Source organism: Quercus suber, unplaced genomic scaffold (assembly GCF_002906115.3).
Source record: "Quercus suber isolate HL8 unplaced genomic scaffold, Cork oak 2.0 scaffold_10, whole genome shotgun sequence".
NCBI lineage: Eukaryota > Viridiplantae > Streptophyta > Magnoliopsida > Fagales > Fagaceae > Quercus > Quercus suber.
The window spans coordinates 768,345-783,840 of NW_027069476.1; the positions used below are offsets into that span (position 1 = coordinate 768,345).

At 30.9% G+C, this 15,496-nt stretch overlaps 1 protein-coding gene across 3 annotated transcripts; it reads left to right on the forward strand.

The window, feature by feature from the left end:
• The first annotated feature begins 7,935 nt into the window (after positions 1-7,935).
• LOC112003991 (lysine-specific demethylase JMJ26) lies at positions 7,936-14,344 on the forward strand. 3 transcript variants are annotated; one of them, XM_065777591.1, is made up of 13 exons: positions 7,936-8,153; positions 9,184-9,682; positions 9,818-9,932; positions 10,027-10,126; positions 10,225-10,357; positions 10,434-10,497; positions 10,590-11,289; positions 11,713-12,042; positions 12,751-13,161; positions 13,236-13,308; positions 13,386-13,471; positions 13,579-13,698; positions 13,918-14,344. In XM_065777591.1, exons 2-13 carry the CDS (start codon positions 9,190-9,192, stop codon positions 13,990-13,992), a joined length of 2,700 nt encoding a protein of 899 aa, XP_065633663.1. In that variant the 5' UTR covers positions 7,936-8,153; positions 9,184-9,189; the 3' UTR covers positions 13,993-14,344. The 3 variants fall into 3 exon arrangements, with proteins under 3 accessions (XP_065633663.1, XP_023891992.2, XP_065633666.1); XM_024036224.2 differs by having other exon boundaries at positions 9,184-9,678; positions 9,820-9,932; XM_065777594.1 differs by lacking the exon at positions 7,936-8,153 and adding an exon at positions 8,262-8,462.
• Positions 14,345-15,496: the final 1,152 nt, after the last annotated feature.

The following is a 15,496-nucleotide window of genomic DNA, read 5'->3' on the forward strand; positions in this document are numbered from 1 at the left end:
CAAAAATATGAACCATTGAATCTTTTCCTCATGAACACAAGAANTCATAAATATTCCCTATAATAAACACATGCTACTTTGATTTATTTAATTAGATTACATAAGTGATGAATAAATTAGTCTATATTTAAATTTTAAAATTAATATTTAACTCTTTACATGTGTATTAGTTAGGGTGGCACATGCAAGGTACGTGCTACCTCTTAAGCAGTGGCGGACCATCATTATGTCCGAGGGGGGTCTTGGCCCCCCCAAAAATTTTCATAAAAATTAAGGATTTTTTTTGGAATTATCCTAAATAATTTGAAAACTTTTAAAAGAACCTTATCATTTTAGCCCCCTATACCCCCCGACAGTATACATATATATTTAATAAAGTCTAAAAATAAATATAACTTTCATTTAATAAAAGAATAGTGCTAAAGATATAAACTAGGGATAATTACAATAAACTCACCTGTGGTATGGCCCATTTTCACTTTGCCTACCTGTGTTTCAATCATTTACACTTTACCCACCTGAACTTCAATTCGCTATCTACCTCACCCTCAAACATTAGAAAAACAGCCTTTTATTAAAAATAAGCACATAACACAGATCAAAAATATGAACCATTGAATCTTTTCCTCATGAACACAAGAACACAACATTTGTAAATATAGTTCAAAATTTTCAGTTACACACATCCAAAACCAATTGAATCCTCTGAATCCATACCAAAAATCCCTGTCATTTTTCAAACCCAAACTGTAATTAAAAAAAAAAAGTTTTAGAACCCAATCATAGATTAAACAGAAAATAGTAACAAACCAAAGAGAGAATTTCAATCACAGGCAAACAACACCATTGTTCATCCTGTCGATGGTGGTGGTCGAGTGTTTCGACCTAAAGTGGGATTTGTGTGCTATTTCCTCTGCTTTGTTCTTATAGAAGTTCTTAAGCAATCAAAACCCTAGCTTTTTATTTTTTATTTTTGTTATGTTTGTTTGTTTTTATTTTTTTATTTTTTTATTTTTTTTTTTCTAAAAATGTGTTTTTCTAACGGCAAAAGGAGAGGTGAGTAATAGATGGGTAATAGATTGAAGTTCAGGTGGGTAAAGTGTAAATGATTGAAACACGGGTAGACAAAGTGAAAATGGGTCATAGCACAAGTGGGTTTACTGTAATTATCCCTATAAACTATTTTATAAAAAATATTACAAATTGCTGATGTGGTGAGTGATTATTGGTAAATGAAAAAGTGATATTAATGGTTGGCCTATATAAAAACCAATAAGAGGTTAGCCACATCAAAAGTTTGTAAAAATATTGTAAATATATATGTTAGAAAATTACAATAATTAAACATTCAGCATTTTTAGAATGAACACATAGGTATTTTAACAGTTACCTCAACAAATAAAAGGGAAAAAAAAATCTAATTTTCTTCCCAACACATTTAGAACTTACTTGTACCACAACAATAGAAAAATTGAAAGGTCAGTAATTTTGTTGATTCGCCGCACCAAGTCCTCACACAATTACAGAAAATTTTGCTCACAGTGCTCTCACATGTGACTCTCCCTCTCTCTCTCTCTCTCTCTCTCTCTCTCTCTCTCTCTCTCTCTCTCTCGAAGGTTTTTAAAGAAATTGATAGTAGTATATATCTAAAGGAGCGTTAATCAATATATTATATACTGTATGACATTATAATTTATAAATGTGCCTGATTAGTTTGATTAAAATATATAGTATATACTACTATATTAACATGTATTTAGCACTTCAAACAAAAATTAACATGTATTTAGTTGTTGTTTATAGCTAGGGGTGTGCATGGGTTGGGTTGGGTTGAGGGGATTTTTTGACCTAACCCACCATGGTGGGTCAAAAAAATTCAACCCAACCTAACCCATCACATAAGTCCAACCCAACCCACATGGGTCGAGTTGAACCCATGGGTTTGACAAATTTTTATTATTAAATTTATTAATTATATTATTATTAGTATATATTATATATATTTTTAAAATATATAATTATTATTAGTATATTATATATATATATATATATATATATATATATAAGCACTTATAGTATATAATATTATTATTATTAGTATATATTAAATTTACAGCTGATTTTTTTAAAAAATATTAAATATATAATATATTTTAAATATAAATTAAATATGGGTGGGTCGGGTCGGGTTTGGCGAGTTTGTAATTTTATGACCCATGCCCAACCCGACTCACTATAAAAAAAATTTTGTGACCCAACCCAACCCACCAAGCCTTAAAAACCGACCCAACCCGGTGGGTCGGGTTGGGTTTGGCGGGTCGGTGGGTTTTCTGCACACCCCTATTTATAGCAGAGATTGAGTTATGAAGTATTATATATTACTATTTTAAATTTCATACACACAAAAATAAAATAAAATTTATATATGGCCCCCCAAAGATAAATTTCTAACCCCACCATTGCTCTTAAGTGAGAAAATTAAGATAAAATTTCTATTTGAAAAGTATGAAACTATATATATATAAATTGTATGTCATACAAAGTTAGTCTCATTTGTATAAGAATTTTGATAGTTAATCACACATAAAGTTTTGGTAGCTATTTAACATATGAATGTCTATTTTACTATAATAGTTTCTTAGTACTTATTTGCTAAATGTAATATTCATTCACTAAAAACTTCTAAGAATGATAACGAATATCGTCATCTTCCAATAATAAGCAATTGATTTTGCTACAACATTGTCACATATTTAAATTTTCATCATGAATGATGTCATATGCTACAATTGAAGCTCTTCATCAAATGCCTTCAACCATACATAATGAAAATTTTGTCATTCATACTTTCTTCTTTATCATTCTACATGAGTCTAGGTACAATATTTAGCTTACTTACTTTTTAATGAACACCCATTTTAGGCAAAANCCTTGGCATTGCCTTTTTTTTTTCTTTACCCACGATTGCTACAGGTTGTGTTTATAATATAAAAGTAAAAGTTCTGTGTGATTAACCTAGACAAAAAAAAAGAAAGAAGAAGAAGAAGTAAAAGACAAGCTTGAAACTTCCGTGGCCTTCACCTCTATGTAGTGCTCATTTGTCACTTTACTTTTCATTTGCTTTCTTTTTTATTTCCTTATAATATATTATTGTTATTATAATAATCAATATTTTTTTTTAGAATACTAAGCAACATACACACACGGGGAGAGGGGAGAAAGGAGAAGGTTTTAAAGAAATTGATAGTAGTATATATCTAAAGGAGCGTTAATCAATATATTATATACTGTATGACATTATAATTTATAAATGTGCCTGATTAGTTTGATTAAAATATATAGTATATACTACTATATTAACATGTATTTAGCACTTCAAACAAAAATTAACATGTATTTAGTTGTTGTTTATAGCTAGGGGTGTGCATGGGTTGGGTTGGGTTGAGGGGATTTTTTGACCTAACCCACCATGGTGGGTCAAAAAAAATTCAACCCAACCTAACCCATCACATAAGTCCAACCCAACCCACATGGGTCGAGTTGAACCCATGGGTTTGACAAATTTTTATATTAAATTTATTAATTATATTATTATTAGTATATATTATATATATTTTAAATATATAATATTATTATTATATATATATATATATATATATATATATATAATATATAAGCACTTATAGTATATAATATTATTATTATTAGTATATATTAAATTTACAGCTGATTTTTTTTAAAAAATATTAAATATATAATATATTTTAAATATAAATTAAATATGGGTGGGTCGGGTCGGGTTTGCGAGTTTGTAATTTTATGACCCATGCCCAACCCGACTCATATAAAAAAAATTTTGTGACCCAACCCAACCCACCAAGCCTTAAAAACCGACCCAACCCGGTGGGTCGGGTTGGGTTTGGCGGGTCGGTGGGTTTTCTGCACACCCCTATTTATAGCAGAGATTGAGTTATGAAGTATTATATATTACTATTTTAAATTTCATACACACAAAAATAAAATAAAATTTATATATGGCCCCCCAAAGATAAATTTCTAACCCCACCATTGCTCTTAAGTGAGAAAATTAAGATAAAATTTCTATTTGAAAAAGTATGAAACTATATATATATAAATTGTATGTCATACAAAGTTAGTCTCATTTGTATAAGAATTTTGATAGTTAATCACACATAAAGTTTTGGTAGCTATTTAACATATGAATCTAACTTTTTAATGAACACCCATTTTAGGCAAAAAAAAAAAAAAAAAAAGAAAAGAAAAAGAAAAGAAAAGAAAAGAACAAAAGGCATGTCTCTTCGAATTTTCAATTAGATAAATTATAAGTTTCGAAGCATTAAACCTAGAAAATAAATATTCTTTTGGTAATAAATAAAATGCTTTATATCACAATTTCAACTTTCTAAGTATTATTACCATCTAAAACTCAAAATATGTGAGGAAAATTTTTTGGATGTTAACATTTATTGTGAGTATTTTAGACACTACACAATGGAATATTTTAAAAATCATAAGCTTTCATTAGGGTTTATCTGAGAGGATAACAATATGAAATATTTGCTATTTTTCAAAATATTAATGGAAAAATTTCTTGCTTTTAAAGTTTAAAGAGAAATTGTGAATTACTCCAAATATAAAGGATGAAAAGTATTTTTATCCTAAGTTTTTGATCTTTTTTGGCATGTAAATTTTTGTTTTTACTCAAAATTATGCGTAAAGATAAAAATACAAAATTCAACCCAAGAAAAATGGATGTGAAATAGTGAATTTTGGCTTAACAAAGTTGATTAAACCAAAAACAATTTCTAGAAACACAGTATTTTGTTATATTTTATTTTGAATTGTAAAAAATTGATAGTAGTTGTGAATATATTATGACGACAACAAGATGGGTTAACATTTTCACAAAAGAAATGTTATGTCTACAACATTTTTACAATAAATCATAAGTAGTAGGTTATTACAAGTTGTTATTGATTGACAAAAAAATAATTTCATTGGTAAGTTTGAATTAGAACTAATAACAATTTACCATTTATTATTTGTTATGAAAGTGTTGTGAGAAACGTTGTGGATGTAACATTTCTTTTTTCAAAATACTTTTATTTTTAGTTGTGATTAGTTCCAATATGATATTTTATTTTAACTTATAAGAAATTAACACCTTAATAATTATGAAAATATTGTAACAATTTGTAGTTTTAATATATTATTATTTTCTATATAAAGGGTTGAGTCAGTTGACCGGTTAATATTACCAAAAAAATAAATAAGGCCAGTGAACACTAAATATTGCCAAATCAACAAACCAAAAAAGCATTGTAGCTACTGTAGATTTGCACCTTCACCCTTTTTATATATAGATATCTATAATTTTTTTATGAATTTAATTAAGTGTTATGTATCTTAGAAAAATAAAAAATCAATTCATGTTTTGAAAATTATGTTCGTAAAAGAGAAGTGATTTTTTTTTTTTTAAAAATTTATAGATAAGAAAAGTGAATTTATAATTTTATAGTAACTAAATAACTTTTTTTTTTTGAAAATCTAGTAAATAATTATAAATAGGATGACATTTTTGATTTTGTCATGACAATAATCTAAATAACCGATTTATGTCTTGACCTGATAATAAAGATCTATCAACCGACAAAAAATTTCTAAAAAAAAATAATATCAAAGTCAAATTTTTTCCTTTTTAACATTTTTATGTCATCAGCTGCAGATAAATTTATTTTAATTTTAAGGAACTGTAGATAACTATTAAGTGGAAAACCAGGGGCGCCCACAAAACAAAATACACTAATGCTTTATTATTATTTATTTAAGGCAAAGGTCACGCATTTTAAGGAAAATTTTTAATAATATAATTCTTATACTACCATATTTGCAGTTTTGCACCTCAAAATCCTATCATTATTTTTTTGAATAAATGTAATTACGCACATGACACAACTTGTTTCAAATCTTGTTGAAAAATTTGTTAATTGGGCAGATCTTGAAAGATAAAAGATTATTAAAAAAAACCATTTCCGCATTATCAAATTTATGTAAAAGTGATTTTTTTTTGTTCATGTGTCAACTAATCATTAAATCACTTTTAATGGTTTATTTTTTATTTATGGCAAAAGTCACACACCCATTTTAAGGTAGATTCTTACCATATTTGCACCTAAAAGTTTAATTATATCATTATTTTATGACACAGACTCTTTTTCTAACTAACGATACTAATTTATATTGCTCATTTAGGCAAAAGTCTCTTGTATCGTTGGATGCATAAGACCTTTGTCTCACCTATAAATAGGCCTCACAATTTTCCTCATTTAGGCAGTAATAGAATTATTATACAATTATTACTAATTCTAAAAAAGAAAAAAAAGTTTGAACTTTTTGAAGGGAATTCTTCCTTAATTGTGTTAGTTCTTGTAGTACCTTGGAATTCTACCCCATGGTCCACAACCCATCTTTTTCAGCTGTTTGCAAAATTTAGCTGTTTCTGCAGAAGCACTGTGAGTCTTTGACTGCTGCTGACCCCAATCCAAAACTGCAAATTCCATGTGCTATTTATTTCACAGTTTTTTATTTTTTATGTTTTATTTTTGTTTTGAAAAAGCTATTTCCGAGGTGAACAAGGACATATATGTAATATAGTCTGGGCAATTTGTCATCATCAGCATGACAATCGGATCAGAAGGAAAGCAGGTGGGGTCCATTATATCCTCCCTTCGTATCAACGCCAACTTATTATTATTATTATTATTATTATTATTTATTTATTTTTTTTGTGAGTGTAAAAAAATGTAAAGTAAAGTAGATGAAAATAAATAATATACCATGATTTTTTTTTATACAAAATAAAAATTTTACTTGAACATTGCCTTTGTCTCTCACATCTTACAAATACTTATATTTGTGGAGTGATTATCACATTAAGAATATGTAATAATAATACTATGATATTTTAAAAGCTATATATAAATTAAATAAACCAAATAAAAATAGAAATACTCTTTAGTTGACAAAAAAAAAATTATATATATAATACATGTTAAATGAATAAGTATTAAGTATTACCAAATAAAAATTTATTTAGAGATTGGGTAGAGAAGTACTCACCTAATTGATTATAATTTATTATGAAAATATCAAAATAATTTAATTTAGAAACTAACATAGTTTTCCATTTATATAAAAAAAAAAAAACACACTTACCTTATGTAGTGGTTATCAATAAAAAAAAAAACTCTTTTTTTTTTCTTCTACCACCACAAAAAAATTATATCAATAATAATTTAATTTAGAATCTAACATAGTTTCTCATTAAAAAAACACACACTTATCTTATGTAAAGATTATTATGCAACCACTTCTTATAAAAAAAAAACTCATTTCTTTGAGTTCTTCTACATCAAAAATAAATTTACAACTTTTGTTACAATTCTCTTATATGTTAGATTGTAATTGACTGTTAATTACTTTCATATAAATCACCACTTTTTATCCACCAATGATAAAATTGTGGCAAAACTTTACATATATATATTATATATATATTTTGGGGACTAGATCTTTTTGCATTTCTTTTGCTTCCCCTACATGTCAAGCCAAGCACATACTTTTCACACTTTATCTTGAAATATTCATTTTTTAATACTATATTACTATCTACCATACTACTAGTTCTACTCCTGCTAGCAGTATGACACAAGGAAAAAGACTCATTCCTTTACAACAAAATTTAAGACTTTCACTCAGAAACTTGAGTAAAAAAACAACTAAAACCCAACCAAACCAAAACAGCAAAAAAGTGCCATTTTAACACAATTCCCAATCACGCGCGCGCACACACACACTCCTATATATTATATATACCGACCTTCTCGTTCGCAAAAGTTTCAGTACCTCTCTTTTTCTTTTTACCATTCAAAATCATTGCCCTTTGGTAATTTTAGAACCCTTTTTTTATTATATTTTACTATTACACACCCAAACCAGAGAAAGACAAAAAAAACCCAAACAAACAAACAAAACAACAAAAAAGAAAATAGAATCGTTTTCCTCGTTTGATTCCCACCAACCCAAATTTCATGCTTTTACACATTGCTTTCCTTTGCCTCTTCAATAATCAGGTCAGTAATTCTATACCCATTTTTTATTTTTAGAAAAGAATTCATCTTTAACTATTATTTTTTTATTGTTTATCAGTAATATTTATGCCTCTGTTTTTTTTTTTTTGGGTGTGGAAATATTGAGAATCTGAATTCTGGGTTTTTTTGTAGCTGAAATTGTGATGGGTTTCAAGCTCTAATCAAAATTTTTTGATCCAGGGATTTTTTTTTTTTTTTGGGATTGATTTTTTTTTGTCCGAGTTGGGGTCAACCCTGCTGATTGAGGCTGTGTTCTCTGCTGCGTTGAATTTAAAGAATTTAGAGTTCTTGGTAATGGCAATGATGTTTGATTGCTGAATTCATTATTGGGTTTTGGATGTTTGTCATTTTTGCTTGGTGGGTTTTTGATTTCTACGTGGTTGGAATGGTTTTTGGAAAATGTTTTCTGGGAATTCTTGTTTTTTTTTTAAAGAGCATTGTCATAATTTCCATATGATTATGTGAATTTTTGTTTCTGAATGTGATTTTCATTTATAACGCGTGAATATGTGTGTTTCTGTAGCTAAAAAGTAAAAGATTTATTGACAAATGTATGAGTTCCTGTTGCATTGAATTTTGTGGGCCATGAATGTGAAAATCTTAGAGTTCTTGTTGCAATTGACTTGTGTAGCTGTCTGTGTGTGTAAATAATTCTATGAATGAAAATGTAAGTGACTAATCTAAGAGTTCATCTTGCATTGAGTTGTGTAGTTCTAGAATGTGGTAATTTCTGTTGCTTGGTTCCATGAGATTTTGTGAAAATTGTTTCTGAATGTACAATCTTAATTGTGAGATCTCTTGTGCTGTTAATATTTTGGGCTGAGAATGAAAAATTTATGGACAGCTTTGAGGTTGAGTTTTTTAGAATGTGGCAATCATTTTAGTTTTGTTCCTTATGGTTTCTGTGTAATTGAGATTAATTATTGTTAATTGCTTGAAACTGTGATAGAACTGGGAGTTTGATGCCAATAAACTATAAAGTAAGATCCAATTGTTTCTGTTCTTTCTGCAGTGAGCAATGGAGATTTTGTGTGAAAAACGGTTGGGCCAATATCCAAACAATTATCAGAGAGTCTCTAATTTTCAAAAGGTTTCCAAGCTTCAGAAGAAGGAAAGGGCTCAACAAAAACTTGAAAGTGAAAGTAATAGATCAAAATCAGAAAAGGAAGAGGATGGCCATGCTCTGTCATCAGAGATGAGAACAAAACTTTCATCCAAGAGAGTACAGAATATTCATGATGTTGAGTTCTCACGTGATCAAAGCAATCCAAAGAAGCGCCGCAGTGCCTCAATCAAGAAAAGACGTTCCGAAGATGATTGTTTTAGCAACGAATTTGAAGAAGATGAGGAAACAATGTTTCTTGTTAAGGCGAGATCACGGAAAAGAATTAGGAATTCGGATAGTGTGATGACTGAAAGAAATTCAGATGATGCAAGAGAGAAAAATTATGAGTCAAGGAATGGTAATATGTGTACTGGAAGCAAGGAGAGATGCAGTCCAATAAATGTGAAGGAAACTTCTTTTCTCTATGCCTTTTTCATAGTAGACCTATATTTATCTTCATATTCCAATTCCATTGAAGGAATTAGTTCTTTTAATTTTTTTCTTCATTCACTGCATAGTATTCATAATTATTGTTGTAAACAGGGTAATGTAGAAGATCGCTTAAAATGCCATCAGTGTATGAAGAAAAAGTTTGTTGTTGTTCCTTGCACTAAGTGTAAGAAGAAAATGTATTGCATCCAGTGTATCAAGCAATGGTATGGTCTTCCTTGTACATTCAACTTTTCTTTAGAGATTTTCTTTTTTCCCCCTGTTTTAATTCATCATTCTTGTTCTTTGTGTGTATTATAGGTACCCCCACTTAGAAGAAGAAGAAGTTTCGATGCTTTGCCCATTTTGCCGTAGAAACTGCAACTGCAATGTGTGCTTGCACTCAAGTGGGATGATTAAGGTTTTGTCTTTAATTTTATTTAATTTTTTTTATCTCACTGCTGTAAATTTCTTCAAAATGCTTGCTCTGATTAGATTTTTAATCTTTCTAACCTTCAGACTTCAAAGAGGGACATACCCAGTCATGAAAAGATTCACCATCTCCAGTATTTGATTTGTTCTTTGCTTCCGTATTTGAAACAAATTTGTGAAGAACAAACTAAGGAAATGGAGATTGAGGCTAATATTCAAAGTATGTATAATTAAGCTTTGGGTTTGAGTTTTCTGTTTGAATTGTAGACATTGCTTACGGAAAATATTTGTGGTAGGGAAACCATATTCTGAAATTGAAGTACAACAAACCATTTGTTATAATGATGAGCGTATCTTTTGGTAAGAAACTATTCTTTATGAAATTCTATAATTCTATGAGGTGCTAATTGCAATGTTTGTTTTAAATGCTTTTTTTATTGGCCTTGGAGCAGCAATCATTGTGCAACGTCAATTGTAGACCTTCATCGAAGCTGCCCAACATGTTCTTATGAACTCTGTCTCAGTTGCTGTGAAGAAATTCGAAAGGAAAGTCTTACAAGCCGTGGCAAAATGAAGTTTCAATACATCAACAAGGGCTATGATTACATGCATGGTGGAGATCCTCTACCTGAATCATGTCTTTTAAAAACTTCAAAGGAACATGTTAAGTCCTTTATCAAATGGAGTGCCAATGGTGATGGAAGTGTTACTTGTGCTCCAAAGGAAATTGGTGGGTGTGGTGAATGTGTATTGGAGCTCAGGCGTATCCTTCCACTAGGGTGGATTTCAAGTTTAGAAATCAAAGCAGGAAATTTATTGGAGATGTTTAGAGCTCAACCTACAAATTTTAAGCATAAATGTACTGGAAAGAGTATGAAGATTTTCCGAAGAGCAGCTTCTAGAGTAGATTGTGATGACAATGACTTGTACTGTCCATCTTCAAGGGACAGTCTTCTAGAAGAAGAGCGTTTGCACTTCCAAAAGTGTTGGACTAATGGTGAACCAGTTATTGTTCGTGATGTTCTTGAACAGACAGCCGGTTTAAGCTGGGAGCCAATGGTCATCTGGCGTGCATTATGTGAAAGTGTGGATTTGGATATCAGCTCAAAAATGTCAGAAATGAAGGCCATTGATTGCCTGGCTGGTTGTGAGGTTTAGTTACCTTTCCCCTTTCTGCACTTCTATATTTCTCAGCCAAAGACTGTCTGTCAGTATTACTTGTTTGATATCATGTGTTAAATCATATAATCTTCTTTTCTTTTTCCATGTAGTGTTTGTAGGAATTTTCTGGTTTTATAGTTCTTGAGTGTGGAATTTATTCTTTGTCTTTTGTTTTGTTCTAACGTACATCTCTCTCTCTTTCTCTCTCTCTCTCTCTCTCTCTCTCACACACACACACACACACACCCCAATCACACAAGCACCCATTATACCACTTTCTTATGTTTTCAAATCCCATTATTTTCTGGACTTATAATTGAAACATTATTTTCTTTGCTCAAATGTATTATTATCCTACTAGGTTATGCCTGCTCAATTTTGTTCCTCCAATGTTGATTTTGTTAAAATATGCAGGTGGAGATTAAGACCCGTGAATTTTTTCAAGGCTATATGGAAGGTAGAACATACTATAACTTTTGGCCTGAGATGCTCAAACTAAAGGACTGGCCCCCCTCTAACAAGTTCGAGGATTTTTTGCCCCGTCATTGTGATGAATTTATCCGTGCATTGCCATTTCAAGAGTACACAGATCCTAGGTCAGGCCTCCTTAACTTAGCTGTCAAGTTGCCTCCTGGTGTGTTGAAACCAGACCTGGGTCCAAAAACATATATCGGTTATGGGCTCGCAAAGGAGCTTGGAAGAGGGGATTCTGTAACTAAGCTTCATTGTGATATGTCAGATGCGGTATGTTATAACAAAATGACTTGTAACACATGACATTGTGCACCATATGAGGTTGTAGATTTTTTCTTGAATGAGGAGAAATTGTTTCTCTTTGTTTCCATTTCAAACTGTCATAGACTTTGGGATACGAAAAGTGCAATTTAGTTATATTTTGGAGTCAAGGAACAGTTTTTGTTGGCTTTTTGCGCATGCACGTATATTTTCAAAACTATCAATATTTTTTCCTGCTAGATGTTTTCCTTTTAACAATTTCGAATGTGGTTATTGGAATTAATATTTAGAATTCTTTTTTAAAATATATAAAAACTCTGTTATAAGGCTTGCTTAGCTGTAACTGTGTGTAAACAGAGTAACTTAAAATTAAACAATGCAGTGTATTTGGTGAAGACTGTAAGCATTGTTCAATTTTGATTTAAAACTTCCTAACAATGTCTGAACATGTGAATATTGGGCTCTTAGAAACATTATAGATGTGAATAATCATTTTGCAAGTGTCCTTTTTGGCCATGTAGCCAATAATTTTGTATTCTTTTAAGTTAATGGTCCAAATTGTGTTATTCGATAATTGTTTATACTCTACAATTGCTACATGTGATAAAATATAATTTCCTTATAGAAATCGGATGCAGAAGAACTTTCCCATTTTATTTTTTTGGGTACTATGAAAGCAACATTTTTACATGTTTTTTCCAATGTTGATTAATGCAGGTGAATATTTTGACACATACAGCAGAAGTAGTGTTGAGCGACAAGCAGCGCTCAGCAATTGCAACCTTAAAAGAAAGGCACAGGGCCCAAGATTGGAAGGAGCGTCTAGATCGAGAGGAGTCAAGCTGTCCAACTGAAAAACTTGTTCATAGCAACGGTGAGGACATGGAGGTCCTAGAAATTGCAGATATGAGCAAGCATCCATCTGATTTTGATGGTAAAATTGAGATGTCAAAAAGTGACATAGAAGGGGCTACTTGTCCTGGTTTCTCCACAGAACAAGAAACAGAAGAAACAGGCGGCAGTGCTTTATGGGACATTTTTCGGAGGGAAGATGTTCCTCAATTAGAGGCATATCTTAGAAAGCATGCAAACGAATTTAGGCACACCTATTGTTCACCTGTTGAACAGGTAACTTATTAGCAAGTTAAGCTTCTGATTAGCCATGTCTCATGTGCAGTCTCTGATAGATAATGCTTTTTTAGGTTGTCCACCCAATTCATGACCAATCCTTTTATTTAACTTTGGAGCACAAAAGGAAGCTAAAGGAAGAATTTGGTGAGTATGATAAAAATGCAATAATGTTTTAGTGATACCCTTGCATGATTATTTACACAATTGCTTCACTTTTGTAGGTGTTGAACCGTGGACCTTTGTGCAAAGGCTTGGGGAAGCAGTATTTATACCTGCTGGATGCCCGCACCAAGTTAGGAATCTCAAGGTAATAATTTCCTTACATTATCAGTCTTAATCTTCAGTCAGGTTACATTTCTCTAATCAAATATGTTCTATTGTATGGTGCTAATTATTCTATTCCCACCTGCACAGTCATGTACAAAAGTTGCTGTTGACTTTGTCTCTCCTGAAAATGTTCATGAGTGCCTCCGATTAACCGAGGAGTTCCGACAACTCCCTATTAATCACAAGGCCAGAGAAGATAAACTTGAGGTAATGGGTCTTTTCTATGGTAACATGCCCCCCTCCCCCCTTTTTTTCCCCAGCACTATTTTAGTGATAGTTCATAGTTGTGTGTGGATTTACATAAAAATTTACTCTCTTTGTTTCATCTTGTATACCTTGGTCTCTAGTCTATGTTACTATGTATAACATTCCTACATTCTACTCTAATTCTAACCATTTTTCTGTTGTGGTCTTTGGGTGGAACAGATCAAGAAAATGATCATCTATGCAGTTGACCAAGCTATTACTGATTTAGAAGCCTTGGTATCAACCCATAATTAAGTATTTTGGAAGCTGCCCTAACTCAGCATTGGAGGAACTAAATAATTAGGTTCTTTTGTAGATACAGTAAATAGGGAGCTGCCCCAACTCAGACTTGTCCAGTTCCACCAAGCCATAATAAAGTATTGTATTTTGGAAGCTGTCCCAACTCAGACTTGGTGAGACTAAATAGAAAATAGGGAGCTCGGAGCAGTTTTTTGCCTGCAAACATTTCATAACTGGCATGACATGGAAGTGCCTTTTTGGAGTAGGGGCTTGACCTTCATGGGTGGAGGTACACATTGTAATAAGTGGGACAATTACTTGATGAAATTTATTTTGAGGTTTATATAAAATAGTCTCTCTCTCTCTCTCTCTCCCTCTCTCTCTCCAATGTTTTTGCAGCCATTAACAAGTTTCTGGGTAAATTATAAAGTTTTCATTAAGAAATGTAATGTATAATAGGGCAATGTTCCATCAGGGTCTATGGGATCTACCCAAATCTTGACATATAATGAAAGTAATTGTGATAATAGTTAAAAACCGACCTGATGAATAAAGGACAATTTGAAAATTAATAAATTATCTATTGGGAGAAATTGGATTCAAATCTTGTGCTCAATTGTTGTAAGTTTAAAAATAAATAAAGATGCCCTTTTTGAATTTAAATGTGGAAGTTGTCTACCTTCATACTTTGATTAATTCGTGTGAACAATTTTGTGAACAATTTGGATCTATAAATGCTCCTACAATTTAATGTAAAAGTGAGTTTAAACTATCATAGCTTATATATGTAATAAATTTGATGTCCTTTACATACTTAAAGTAGATTAAAGGGTGATTGGAGCTCTTTGGAGGATAGCTGCGGCTAACTTTATTATCATTTTCCTTTTAGCAAGAAAAAAGGGAAGAAATAAACTATCAACATCTTTATCTTTAAGTGAATTTCTATATCTTAAAACCTATTTTTCCTTATATTTTTACTTCCATTATACCATTCTTATTCCTCTAAAATCAATGGCTAGAATTCTTTATAATTTATTGGCTCAAATTGTATTGTAGATTGATATCATAGCCTTTAAAAGACTTAAAATAATTTTGGTTATTTTGGGCCAGCAAAATTCTTGAAAAAGTAGGCTTGGGCCAGTTAAGGAAATTAAATCCAGTAAATTTGTGGATTGTACTATATGACCAATTTTAAAAAATCACTTGTCATTTATTTTAGATTCAAAGTAGGCCTAATTAGTACTCATTTTGAAGTCCTAGATGCTTATTTTTAAAATGAAATTAATCTAAATTGAAATTCAGTATTATATCTTATGAAATACAAGCAAAAGAGTGAAGACATGTCATTTTTCAACCTATATTTTGTGAGAGACACGCAAAAGAGTAAGGATATGTTATTTTTAGCAGCATTTTTGAGTTTTGATGGCTTTTCCAGTAACCAAACTATTTAGAGCTTATCTGGTTTAGGCAATTTTCATCACCCATTACTTTGTTTCCATCATCCATTATTCATTTTGAT

What these genes read in the sequence shown, in the direction of transcription:
- LOC112003991 (XM_065777591.1), top strand. Translation starts at nt 9,190, where the DNA reads ATGGAGATTTTGTGTGAAAAACGGTTGGGCCAATATCCAAACAATTAT. An exon ending in GATTGAGGCTAATATTCAAA is followed by an intron (nt 10,358 to 10,433) that starts GTATGTATAATT and finishes TATTTGTGGTAG; the next exon opens with GGAAACCATATTCTGAAATT. An exon ending in GAAGCTAAAGGAAGAATTTG is followed by an intron (nt 13,309 to 13,385) that starts GTGAGTATGATA and finishes TCACTTTTGTAG; the next exon opens with GTGTTGAACCGTGGACCTTT.